The 13,999-nt window shown below is 47.5% G+C and overlaps 1 protein-coding gene across 1 annotated transcript in view; it reads right to left on the bottom strand.

Annotated features, from left to right (window-relative positions):
• The window catches only part of LOC136620011 (calcium-activated chloride channel regulator 1-like), a 77,103-nt gene that overhangs the window by 14,220 nt on the left and 48,884 nt on the right, over positions 1-13,999 (bottom strand). The window contains exon 11 of the mRNA XM_066594742.1: positions 8,307-8,577. Within this exon, the coding sequence (XP_066450839.1) occupies positions 8,307-8,577 (271 nt within the window). The remainder of the gene's footprint in view (positions 1-8,306; positions 8,578-13,999) is intronic.

The following is a 13,999-nucleotide window of genomic DNA, read 5'->3' as shown; positions in this document are numbered from 1 at the left end:
TGAAACTTGCTCCTCGGTTCATTGGCCCATTTACTGTTTCTCAGGTCATCAACCCGGTGTCATATAAGTTGGCACTTCCTGACCCCTGGAAGGTCCACAAGGTTTTTCACAAAAGCTTACTTAAGAAGTATGTGACTCCAGTTCTACCCACCCAGAACCCGCCTCCTCCTTCTCTGGTACAGGGGGAACTGGAGTATGAAGTAGAAAGGCTGGTGGATGCCCGACGGGTTAGAGGTGTGCTGCAGTACCTGGTCCACTGGAGAGGATTTGGCCCTGAGGATAGGACGTGGGTCCCTGCCAGGGACGTTCATGCGCCACGCCTAGTCCAGGCATTCCACAGGGCTTTCCCGCTTAAGCCCGCACCTGGCCATGGGGGTCCGGTGTCCCCCCGTAGAAGGGGGGGTACTGTCAGAACCGGCAACTCTCGGGGCCGCCGTGCCCGCACCTCCGGTCCGGCCACCCGGGGTACAGGAGCACGGCGCAGAGGTACCCCGGTTCTTGTGATCTCCCCGGGCCGCTGTAAGACTGGTCGCCGCCGGGTTGCTAGGGAGGCAGCTGGTGCTTCTAGTCGCTTGACTACCAGGCTGGCTTCCCTGGTAACTGTCTGTGCAGTGAGACTGGGGGCGTGCCCCCAGCACCGCCCTGATTAGCCCTGCTGCTGTCAGGCTCCCCGCCCCAATCAGCTTCTGGGGCGGGAGCGCTGACAGCATTTAAATAGGTGTGTTTTCCTCTCAGGCCTTGCCAGTGTTAGTTTGGTCTTCCAGCTACACCCGCGTATTCTTTTGACTCCTGTTTGTGACCCCGGCTTTCTTGACCTCTGCTTTTGGACCTTGACTACGTTTTTGCCTGACCCCCCTGTACTGCGTACCCTCCTGTTGCCGACCCGGATTGTCTGACCGTTCTACCGTTGTTTGTCTTCAGTGTCTGTTTGTCTTCCCGTGTCCCGCTTCCCTAGTGAGGGTAGGGACCGCCGCCCAGTTGTCGCCCTGGGGGTTAGCCCAGGGGGGCAAGTAGGCAGGGACAGGGGTTGCGGGATATATCAGGGACCCCCATATCCCGGACACTGTCCTGACAGCTGTCAGCTAACAGCTACAAAATCTAAAGTGTATGGCCACCTTTACAGTAAACTATATAGACTTCCACATTTTCAAAATATGATTGGTAATGAATAGAGATGAGCGAACGTGTTCTTCCGAGCTTGATATTCGTGCGAATATTAGGGTGTTCGGGATGTTCGTTATTCGTAACGAACACCATGCGGTGTTCTGGTTATTTTCACTTCCTTCCCTGAGACGTTAGCGCGCTTTTCTGGCCAATTGAAAGACAGGGAAGGCATTACAACTTCCCCCTGTGACGTTCAAGCCCTATACCACCCCCCTGCTGTGAGTGGCTGGGAAGATCAGGTGTCACCCGAACATAAAAGTCGGCCCCTCCCGCGGTTCGCCTCAGATGCGGTGTGAGTTAGATGAGGGACTGCGCTGTTTGTACCGGAGCTGCTGTAGGGAAAGAATTGGTAGTTAGTGTAGGCTTCAAGACCCCCCAAAGGTCCTTATTAGGGCCACTGATAGCTGTGTGTTGGCTGCTGTTAGCAGTGGCAATTTTTTTTTTCTCAAAATCGCCTCTGCAGACCGTTGCACCTGGCATTAGGGACAGAAGTGCTGCATAGGCAGGGAGAGTGTTAGGAGTGAGTGTAGCCTTCAAGAACCTCAACGGTCCTTTCTAGGGCCATATTTAACCGTGTGCAGTACTGTCCAGGCTGCTGTTAGCTGTGCTGCATTTTTTTTTGCTTCTCAAAATCGCCTCTGCAGACCATTGCACCCTCCATTGATACTGCAGGGAAAGAATTGTATAGGCAGGGCGACAACACAGTTGTTATTCATTGAATATACGCAGTGCTGCCTTTTGGTGCCAAAAAACGGAAAATAATTAAATTTGTCCTGCCTCTGTCCGGCCTAACGCCGGTGGACACGTGTGAGCTGCGTCTGCAACCTGTAAAAATCAGACGCACCCAGCTACGCTTTACTGCTGGCTTCGCCATTTGCTTTCCTTAATTGGGAAAAAAATACCTGCTCTGCCAGAGTTATAATAACTCTGCTACCCTCACGTTCTGTGACACATAAGCAGGGACACAGCACAGTTATTAAACTTCTCATGTTCATTGAATATACGCAGTGCTGCCTTTTGGTGGAAAAAAACTGAAAACAAATCTATTTGTCCAGCCTCTGTCCGTCCTAAGGGCTGTGGACACGTGTGAGCTGCGTGAACAACATTGCTAAATCAGACGCACCCAGCTACGCTTTACTGCTGGCTTCGCCATTTGCTTTCCTTAATTGGGAAAAAAATACCTACTCTGCCAGAGTTATAATAACTCTGCTACCCTCACGTTCTGTGACACATAAGCAGGGACACAGCACAGTTATTAAACTTAGATAATTCATTCACTAGAGGCAGTGGGGCCTTTCGTTTTCCAAAAAGGGCAAACATTATATTTGGCCTGCAGTCTTGCGCCAATTTATTTCCTGCCTGTGAAATCAAATCACTGGTAATACAGCATGCTGAGGGGTAGGGGTAGGCCTAGAGGACGTGGACGCGGCCGAGGATGCGGAGGGCCAAGTCAGGGTGTGGGCACAGCCCGAGCTCCTGATCCCGGTGTGTCGCAGCCGACTGCTGCGCGATTAGGAGAGAGGCACGTTTCTGGCATCCCCACATTCATCGCCCAATTAATGGGTCCACGCGGGAGACGGTTATTAGAAAATGAGCAGTGTGAGCAGGTCCTGTCCTGGATGGCAGAAAGTGCTTCGAGCAACCTATCGTCTACCCGCAGTTCTGCGCCGTCCACTGCTGCCAATCCGAATCCTCTGTCTGTTGCTCCTCCTTCCTCCCAGCCTCCTCACTCCACTACAATAACACCTGCTCAGGAGCGGGAACACTCCCAGGAACTGTTCTCGGGCCCCTGCTTAGATTGGGCAGCAGCGGTTCCTCTCCCACCAGAGGAGTTTATCGTCACTGATGCCCAACCATTCGAAAGTTCCCGGGGTCCGGGGGAAGAGGCTGGGGACTTCCGCCAACTGTCTCAACAACTTTCTGTGGGTGAGGAGGACGATGACGATCAGACACAGTTGTCTTGCAGTGAGGTAGTAGTAAGGGCAGTAAGTCCGAGGGAGCAGCGCACAGAGGATTCGGAGGAAGAGCAGCAGGACGATGAGGTGACTGACCCCACCTGGTGTGCAACGCTTACTCAGGAGGACAGGTCTTCAGAGGGGGAGTCTAGGGCATCAGCAGGGCAGGTTGCAAGAGGCAGTGCGGTGGCCAGGGGTAGAGGCAGGGCCAGACCGAATAATCCACCAAGTGTTTCCCAAAGCGCCCCCTCGCGCCATGCCACCCTGCAGAGGCCGAGGTGCTCTAAGGTCTGGCAGTTTTTCACAGAGACGCCTGACGACCGACGAACAGTGGTGTGCAACCTTTGTCGCGCAAAGCTCAGCCGGGGAGCCAACACCAACAGCCTCACCACCACCACCATGCGCAGACATATGATGGCCAAGCACCCCGCAAGGTGGGACGAAGGCCGTTCAGCGCCTCCGGTTTGCACCCCTGCCTCTCCCCCTGTGCCCCAACCTGCCACTGAGATGCAACCCCCCTCTCAGGACACAGGCACTACCGTCTCCTGGCCTGCACCCACACCCTCACCTCCGCTGTCCTCGGCCCCATCCAGCAGTGTAGTTCAGCGCACCGTCCAGCCGTCGCTTGCGCAACTGTTGGAGCGCAAGCGCAAGTACGCCGCCACGCACCCGCACGCTCAAACGTTAACCGTCCGCATAGCAAAATTCATCAGCCTTGAGATGCTGCCGTATAGGGTTGTGGAAACGGAGTCCTTCAAAAGTATCATGGAGGCGGCGGCCCCGCGCTACTCAGTTCCCAGTTGCCACTACTTTTCCCGATGTGCCGTCCCAGCCCTGCACGACCACGTCTCCCGCAACATTGTACGCGCCCTCACCAACGCGGTTACTGCCACGGTCCACTTAACTACGGACACGTGGACAAGCACAGGCGGGCAGGGCCACTACATCTCCCTGACGGCACATTGGGTGAATTTAGTGGAGGCTGGGACAGAGTCAGAGCCTGGGACCGCTCACGTCCTACCCACCCCCAGAATTGCGGGCCCCAGCTCGGTGGTGGTATCTGCGGAGGTGTATGCTTCCTCCACTAAAGCACCCTCCTCCTCCTCCTCCTCCTCTGTCTCGCAATCAAGATGTGTTAGCAGCAGCATGTCGCCAGCAGTCGGTGTCGCGTGGTGTGGCAGCACAGCGGTGGGCAAGCGTCAGCAGGCCGTGCTGAAACTACTCAGCTTAGGCGATAAGAGGCACACGGCCCACGAACTGCTGCAGGGTCTGACACAGCAGACCGACCGCTGGCTTGCGCCGCTGAGCCTCCAACCGGGCATGGTCGTGTGTGACAACGGCCGTAACCTGGTGGCGGCTCGGCAGCCTCACGCACGTGCCATGCCTGGCCCACGTCTTTAATTTGGTGGTTCAGCGCTTTCTGAAAAGCTACCCACGCTTGTCAGACCTGCTCGTAAAGGCGCGCCGGCTCTGCGCACATTTCCGCAAGTCCCACACGGACGCTGCCACCCTGCGCACCCTGCAACATCACTTTAAGCTGCCAGTGCACCGACTGCTGTGCGACGTGCCCACACGGTGGAACTCTACGCTCCACATGTTGGCCAGGCTCTATGAACAACTTAGAGCTATAGTCGAATACCAACTCCAACATGGGCGGCGCAGTGGGAGTCAGCCTCCTCAATTCCTTTCAGAAGAGTGGGCCTGGTTGGCAGACATCTGCCATGTCCTTGGTAATTTTGAGGAGTCTACCCAGGTGGTGAGCGGCGATGCTACAATCATTAGCGTCACATTTCCTCTGCTATGCATCTTGAGAAATTCCCTGCAAACCATAAAGGCAGCTGCTTTGCGCTCGGAAACGGGGGCGGGGGAAGACAGTATGCCGCTGGATAGTCAGGGCACCCTCCTGTCTATTTCTCAGCGCGTACAGGAGGAGGAGGAGGAGCATGAGGAGGATGAGGAGGAGGGGGAAGAGACAGCTTGGCCCGCTGCTGACGGTACACCGGCTGATTGCCTGTCATCCTTTCAGCGTGTATGGCCTGAGGAGGAGGAGGAGGAGGAGGATCCTGAAAGTGATCTTCCTAGTGAAGACAGCCATGTGTTGCGTACAGGTACCCTGGCACACATGGCTGACTTCATGTTAGGATGCCTTTCTCGTGACCCTCGCGTTGCACGCATTCTGGCCACGACGGATTACTGGGTGTACACACTGCTCGATCCACGGTATAAGGAGAACCTGCCCACTCTGATTCCCGAAGAGGAAAGGGGTTCGAGAGTGTTGCTATACCACAGGACCCTTGCGGACAAGCTGATGGTAAAATTCCCAGCCGACAGCGCTAGTGGCAGAAGGCGCAGTACCGAGGGCAAGGTAGCAGGGGATGTGCGTAGATCGAGCAGCATGTACATCCCAGGCAGTGCAACAGTCTTTAAGGGCCTGGCCAGCTTTATGGCTCCCCACCAAGACTGTGTCACCGCTCCCCAGTCTCGGCTGAGTCGGCGGGAGCACTGTAAAAGGATGGTGAGGGAGTACATAGCGGATCGCACGACCATCCTTGGTGACGCCTCTGCCCCCTACAACTACTGGGTGTCGAAGCTGGACACGTGGCCTGAACTCGCGCTGTATGCCCTGGAGGTGCTTGCTTGTCCTGCGGCTAGCGTCTTGTCGGAGAGGGTGTTTAGTGCGGCTGGGGGAATCATCACAGATAAGCGTAGCCGCTTGTCAACCGACAGTGCCGACAGGCTAACACTCATCAAGATGAACAAAGGCTGGATTTCCCCAGACTTCTGTTCTCCACCAGCGGACAGCAGCGATACGTAAGCAATACGTAGGCTGCACCCGCGGATGGAAGCTACGTTCTCTCTCACCATCCAAAACGGGGACATTTCTGCTTCATCAATCTGTGTCTAATATTCCTCCTCCTCCTCCTCCTGCTCCTCCTCCTGAAACCTCACGTAATCACGCTGAACGGGCAATTTTTCTTAGGGCCACAAGGCTCACTCAAATAATTTTTCAGAACAATTTTTATAAATTTCAATGCGCTTAAAAGCATTGGAACTTTAACTTGAACCAATTTTTCGTTACACTGGGCTGCCTCCAGGCCTAGTTACCACTTAAGCCACATTAACCAAAGCGATTAATGGGTTTCACCTGCCCTCTTGGCTGGCCATGGCCAATTTTTGGGATGTACATTAGTACTGTTGATACAGCAATTTTTGTGGGCCCTCGCCTACAGTGTAATCAAATTAATTTTTAGCCCACCTGCATTACAGCTGACGTTACCTCAGCTGTGTTGGGCAATGCAATGGGATATTTTTATGTACCGCCGGTGGGTTCCAGGGAGCCACCCATGCTGTAGGTGCACACTGAGTTTTTAATACATCTGTACACTTCTAAAGAACCCGTCTGACTGGGGCATGCAGTGTGGGCCGAAGCCCACCTGTATTACGCACGACATTACTACCTCAGCTGTGTTGGGCAATGCAATGGGATATTTCTATGTACCGCCGGTGGCTTCCTGGCACCCACCCAGGCAGTGGGTCCACAGGGAGTTTAACCTACATGTGTCCACTTGTAAAGAACCCCAGTCTGACTGGGGCATGCAGTGTGGGCCGAAGCCCACCTGTATTACGCACGACATAACTACCTCAGCTGTGTTGGGCAATGCAATGGGATATTTCTATGTACCGCCGGTGGCTTCCTGGCACCCACCCATGCTGTGGGTCCACAGGGAATTATAAATGCATCTGTTTCCACTTATAAAGAAACCCAGTCTGACTGGGGCATGCAGTGTGGGCCGAAACCCACCTGCATTAACCCTTTCCAGTCCACTGTGTGACCTGTGAAGACATTAGGGTTTAAGGCTGTACAGCTCCGTTGTTGGTAGACGTCCGTCGGGGTTCTCTTACTGTATATTGCCAGCCTCTCTGCTGTCGGAGCCTATCCTACGTGTCAGCTCATGCAGTACTGGCTTTAGCCAGCATATAGCGCCGTTGTATAACGGCAGAAAAAGAGTAAGCCCCCTAGGAAAACCATATACAAATTGGATTGGAAAGGGTTAAGCACAACATTACTACCTCAGCTGTGTTGGGCAATGCAATGGGATATTTCTATGTACCGCCGGTGGGTTCCAGGGAGCCACCCATGCTGTAGGTGCACACGGAGTTTTTACTACATCTGTACACTTATAAAGAACCCCAGTCAGACTGGGGCATGCAGTGTGGGCCGAAGCCCACCTGCATTAAGCACGACATTACTACCTCAGCTGTGTTGGGCAATGCAATGGGATATTTCTGTGTACCGCCGGTGGGTTCCAGGGAGCCACCCATGCTGTGGGTCGACAGGGACTTCACAATAGGGAGTTGTACCTGCCTGTGTCTATGAATTAAAAAGCCCGGTCTGACTGGGGCATGCAGACACCTTGACAGAATGAATAGTGTGTGGCACATAGGTTCCCCATTGCTATGCCCACGTGTGCAGCTCCTGATGGCGGTGGCACAGGATTCTATTTCTCATTGCTTCTGTACAGCATTGTGGGCTATCGCTCCGCCACTTTTAAAGAGGGTCGCTGCCTAGCCGTGCCAACCTCTGCAGTGTGTGCCTGCGGTCCCTCGTCATGGCAGACGCAATTCTAAATAGACATGAGCGTGGTGTGGCATGAGGGCAGCTGAAGGCTGCCCAGGGACACTTTGGTGTGCGCTGTGGGGGGGGAGGGGGGGGCGGTTGGGCAGCATGTAACCCAGGAGAAGTGTCAGTGGAGTGTCATGCAGGCAGTGATTGTGCTTTGTTGGAGGTAGTGTGGTGCTTAGCAAAGGTATGCCATGCTAATGAGGGCTTTTCAGAAGTAAAAGTTGTTGGGAGGGGGGGGGGGCCACTCTTGCCAATATTGTGGCTTAATAGTGGGACCTGTGAACTTGAGATGCAGCCCAACATGTAGCCCCTCGCCTGCCCTATCCGTTGCTGTGTCGTTCCCATCACTTTGTTGAATTGCCCAGATTTTCACACATGAAAACCTTAGCGAGCATCGGCGAAATACAAAAATGCTCTGGTCGCCCATTGACTTCAATGGGGTTCGTTGTTCGAAACGAACCCTCGAGCATCGTGGGAAGTTCGTTCCGAATAACGAACACCCGAACATCTTGGTGTTCGCTCATCTCTAGTAATGAATGATTATTTTCACATTTATTTCTTACCTGCTCCATTATCTAAAAGCTCTATTCCCACCACGTTCCCACTCTGTGATTCAATCATAGCAGTCACTGTTACCCCAGTTACAGGCAGCAGACCTTGGCTTACAGATGCATAGATAACCATAGGGTTTGGGTAATTATTTGTGTTCTCGTTCATATGGCAACTTGCTTGGATCGGCGGCACATTTTCATCTGCTGCTTTGGAGGTTACAGTAATGCTTATGACTTGATACGATGTAAAGGAGTTACAAAGTCTGTAATCCCAGCGTCCTCTCTGAAAACAAGCAACCATTACAGCACGTAAGCATTTTGTCTGATGATTAAGGGCGAGCACCCACTGGCGTTTGCGTTTCCCGCGGGAAAAAAACGCAGCGTTTTTCGCGGCGTTTTCGCGGCGTTTTCGCGGCTTTGCCATTAATTTCCATGCAGAAAAATAAGGACACATATGCAACTGACAGTTCCTATGTTAAAAACGCAAACGCAATGCAAAAAAAACGCCAGTGGACAGGAACACATGTTATCTCTATGCCTGTGCAGGAAAAACGCAAAACGCAAAACGCAGGTAAAAAAACGCCAGTGGGTGCTCGCCCTAAAAGTAGCTGAAGACCTAAATACAGGTTCATTCTAATCTAAAAGTATCTAATCTAAAAGAATATTTACAAAAACATTTTCTATCTAAGGAGAACTGAAAAGCTGTTTAGCTTCTTAACAATATAATTCATTTTAATCCAAGAAGAGCCGGACCCATTTTCACATTAGGGGCTGCAAGAAATCTTCCCTTTTGCGTCCCTGCATTCAGACAGACTTTTTTTTTTAACTTATATATACACAGCACTATTTAAAGCCTAAGATGCACATTTTTAAACATCACTGAACATAAATTGTTGAATGCATAAAAAAGTGATTTTGTCATAGTTTTGTGATTTTTTTTTTTTAATGTTAAATGATATAGATGACTTCTAACATGTAACCAAATCTGTATATGTCCATTATTTTTATGAACCTTTATTAAATTTAGAGCTTTTAAACTTTAACAGTGTTTTTTAAAGCCTCATTAGGGTCCCTAACTTTTATTTACTGATTTTTACTTTTATTTAATATCATACTTCTGCATGGCATTGTGTAGCTGTCTGTTGGTATACACTGTTTATTTGGCCTGTGTAGGACTGGTAGCAAATCAGATGCCAAAGTGGTGATTGTTATTTAAAGGGAGCAGTGCGATCACAACTGCTTGATCTGCTGCAGGGGTGAAATAGTCAGGATCAGAGTTATCTCTGATCCTGGACGTTGCCACTGCAGCATGGTTGTCAATCACAACCACTCTCATTTGGGTCCTAGAATGGGATGGGACCCTATGCCCCTTAAGAAAACACTAAAATAGATTTTACATTGGGGCCCAGAAACTTCTAGTTATGCCTTTGTATATTAGTGACCCCACTAGATATGAAAGCTTAGATTATTTTGTGTTTTCATAAAAATGTTTTAGGAAATATGACAAATAATGCAGGATGAAATTAAAGCCAGTCACTGAGGCAAGTGATTGACTTCAGTGATTATGTGTTTCCAACATGATGTCGCTGGTTCAACCCTGTAAACAAAGACTAAAATGGAGCAGCAAAGAGCTGACGCTGGAATAGTAACGTCTTCAACTGTTAAATAGCCCTGACTGTTATTTTGCACCATCCCTCACCTTTGCTTCAGTGTTGTCTGATCTAAGGTAACTCCTTTTACTGCTGTCAAATTGCTTTTTATCTTGATCTGCTATCAGCGCTCTATCAATCCAATGTTTAGCTGAACTGACATATTAACCAAAGTTAAGTGAAGAAACTATTTGCAAGTATAATCAAATAGAATTCCCAACTTTATAAGAAGCAGATTAATGGGAATTAATCATCAGATATACAAAGATATATTCCACAAACCACAAGCATCATTAGAGATGCTCCTTACGAGATGGCACTGATCACGTGCTCATCCTGATGACGCGGCATGCCGCGGTCTCCTCCCACTGCAATAACGCTACAGAATGCCGGCTATGGAACCTGTAATGTATATCTTTCTATATATATTTGTAATTTATACAGTGTGTGTTATTGAAGGCTTGATGAAGGTGCCTTTATTGAGCACCGAAACGTGTTGTCTATGTCCTTGTCACTAGAATAAAGGATCGTTTTATATCCATGCTGGAGACTTGTTTACTGTGCACGAGTCGACACTTCTAGGAGGGGGTTTTTGCTGGTCATATCTCCCTCCTCCTGAGTAAGTGCCGTTCTATTCCCCTATTTGCATCTCTGTTTTTATTTCATCTGGCTACTGCCACATTTCTTTGAAGCGCTGGACAACTTTTTCTCTAACAGATTTTTGTTTCTACCTCTCTGGGGGAGACTCTCTATATTTTAGAGAATCCCCTTTATTGTCTCTGCAGCTCTCCCTGGCATCAGTAGATTTGATCTGTGTAGCAGCTAACAGGTGGAAGAACCCTTCGGCGCTTTCCGAACTTGTATCATTTTATATTCTCCATTGTGTTACTGCCAGAAAACTGGTGTAAATAGATTGATAAATCAGCCCCATTATTTCTCATTTCTATTTTGCCTCCCTTTAATGTTTGGAGCATTGGCTAGTGCTTTGAATTGTGAGGTTATCAGTCTTGCTCCAAGATACTGGTGAGAACAATATACAGAGCAGAATACGGAATTTCTCACATTTGGAATAGGCCAGCCCTTCTTATAAAGCTGATTCAATTATGTTTGGTATTCAGAGACATAATATGCCATTTTCATTCAGTTAATTATGTTAAATGGTCCTTACTTGGACTACATTAGCTCTGGCGTCAGTAGTTATACTGAAACATAAAAAGATAATCAGGGAGGCGCTTCAACCAGTTAACTGGGGGGTGACGCTGGGTGGTCAGAAAAAGTGAAATAAAATAAAATGAAATGGGACTTACCCGGTGTATGGTGGAAACTCCTGTGGAGAGGAGTCCCACCAACACCTCCTTGTCCAAGTTTGCTTATCAGACCTCTGAAGGGTCTTGTTACTCTGGTGTCGACCAGGTTCCTGGGTTGTTGGAGTCTGCTGCAGAGCTTCTGTGTCCAATATTGGATTGGACCCACGATAACGTGATGAAGGTTAAAAAAGCTGAAAAAATACTCTTGCGCTGTCTCAACAAACAACCGAGTTTGACAATGTAATATTGTCTAAAAAGATTTATTAGAGTACAACGCGTTTCGTCGCGTAAAAGCGACTTTATCAAGTACATAAAACATTAAACCACAATGTATACTTATATAAGGACTTACATATGTGATGTGGTGATCCTGAGATAGGTTTCCGGGTGTTTGCAGCTCACATGACCTCCACGTCATGTGTGCCACATCAGCTAGATGGTTACCGGTGCAAAACGAAACTGAAACCACTTCCGGGTACGTGGCGATCATGTGACCTGAATGGCCACATGTATAAATAAAGATTTTTAACTCACCGCCACCTCCGCTATCTAATAGATGTGTAATTATACTATAGGCGGATGACTAGATGCACTATGAGCTCCGGTATAGAAACCGGCAGCTGAAGTGAAAACGTCATGACGCGGGGCGACGTCATGACGCTAGTGACGTAAAGACGCATGATAGCGTTAGTACCTATTGATGTGTTACCATGGGGACTGGCAACGTGGGGTAGCGTGGTGACGTCGGTACGCCGGCAATGTCATCAGCTTCCCAACGTGCATTAACAGTACCACGTTGCCGTGGAGACTGGTCTAACAATACCATGCAATCAATATACGTTGTGAAAAGGGGGGGTTTTATCCCATGCCTATATGTACATGTATATCTAAAGAAATATACCAATGTATACAACATTAAATAGTTATGCAGGCATAGATAATACAGAGAGAATCTATTACATAATAAAACGTAGCAATAACACAAACTGCCTGAGAATAAATTAATAATTTTGTGTATATACATGTGTAAAATATTATAGAATATATAAATAATTAATTAAAATGCGTAATGGCGTAAGTACGTTCGCAGTATATGCAATATCCCAACGTGGGTTAGTAGGACCGCGTTAATATGGAGATTGGCGGAGCTATGGGATGCCAACTGTGCTGTGGTATGAGGGATTTGTACCATGCATCTGGGTACATATATGTAAAATATATATATGTATATACTTATTAATTAGTTATGCGGCCATAGATAATATATTAAGAATCTATTAAAAAATAATGAAATGCCAAAAAATAAGTTAATTATTTTTTTGTATATATAAATGAGGGATATAAATATTCTTAAATAAATAAAAACATCTTTAATATATTGTAATTTTTTAGTCTAAAAACATTTTTTTAGTGTAACACTGAAAATTTATAATGCATTTAGATATAAACTATGTTTCCTTACCCGTTTGACGATGAAGTTTCTTAAGGTGTAGAATAGCTGCATAAAGGTATATATATTATAGAGTTGGAATATTGCATTATCCAAGGATGGTTTCATAGATATGATAGAATACAGACGTTACAACACAAAATAAAGGTAAGCGTATATATGACATGATCAGATTTTCTCCAATACCTCATTTAGTCCATTGGGTACTAAAGTGTCCAATCGAAAAATCCAGAACATCTCCTTTTCGCGCACTTTCTGGATGGACTTGCTATATATCGTTTCTAGTGGTGTTACTTTGAGTTGTCTAAAGTCTTTGTTGTGGTAATTTAAAAAATGGCGCGATATGCTGTGTTTTGTAAAACCATTTTTTATATTGTTCCGGTGTTTATTTATCCTTTCCCTTAAGGAGTTTATGGTTCGGCCCACATACCTATGTCCACACGGGCATTCTAATAAATAAATTACTGATATGGTTTTGCATGTGAGGTATTGTTTAATGGCCAGAGGTGCCCCATCTTTAATTTCTATTTCTTTGCGTTTATTTGTAATATTTAGACAACATTTGCATTTCTTTTCGCCACATTTAAAAACCCCTGTCGCGTTTCCGTTAGTTTTATATGACTTTTTGTTTAACTTTTTTTCCTTTTTGGGGCAAGATGGTGCTAGGAGATTTTTTAGGGTTTTATTTTTCCTAAAAACACACACGGGGTGGTTTGAAATTCTACTCTTTAGAAATGGATCTTCTCTTAGTATTGACCAATTTTTGTTGATAATTCTTTTTAAGTTTAAAATCTTTATTTATACATGTGGCCATTCAGGTCACATGATCGCCACGTACCCGGAAGTGGTTTTAGTTTCGTTTTGCACCGGTAACCATCTAGCTGACGCGGCACACATGACGTGGAGGTCATGTGAGCTGCAAACACCCGGAAACCTATCTCAGGATCACCACATCACATATGTAAGTCCTTATATAAGTATACATTGTGGTTTAATGTTTTATGTACTTGATAAAGTCGCTTTTACGCGACGAAACGCGTTGTACTCTAATAAATCTTTTTAGACAATATTACATTGTCAAACTCGGTTGTTTGTTGAGACAGCGCAAGAGTATTTTTTCAGCTTTTTTAACCTTCATCAGTAGTTATACTGAGGAAACCTTGTGTCTATGAGTAAAATCTTCCTCCATGACCTAAGTTCTTGTATATCTGTGGCTTTTTGTGCACAGTAGAATACATTGCACATTTTTCAGTACAAGGTTATGGCAGTTTTAGAGTTGTGAATCATAAAAGACCATGA

Source organism: Eleutherodactylus coqui, chromosome 3 (assembly GCF_035609145.1).
Source record: "Eleutherodactylus coqui strain aEleCoq1 chromosome 3, aEleCoq1.hap1, whole genome shotgun sequence".
NCBI lineage: Eukaryota > Metazoa > Chordata > Amphibia > Anura > Eleutherodactylidae > Eleutherodactylus > Eleutherodactylus coqui.
This window is presented reverse-complemented; position numbering and strand designations above follow the sequence as displayed.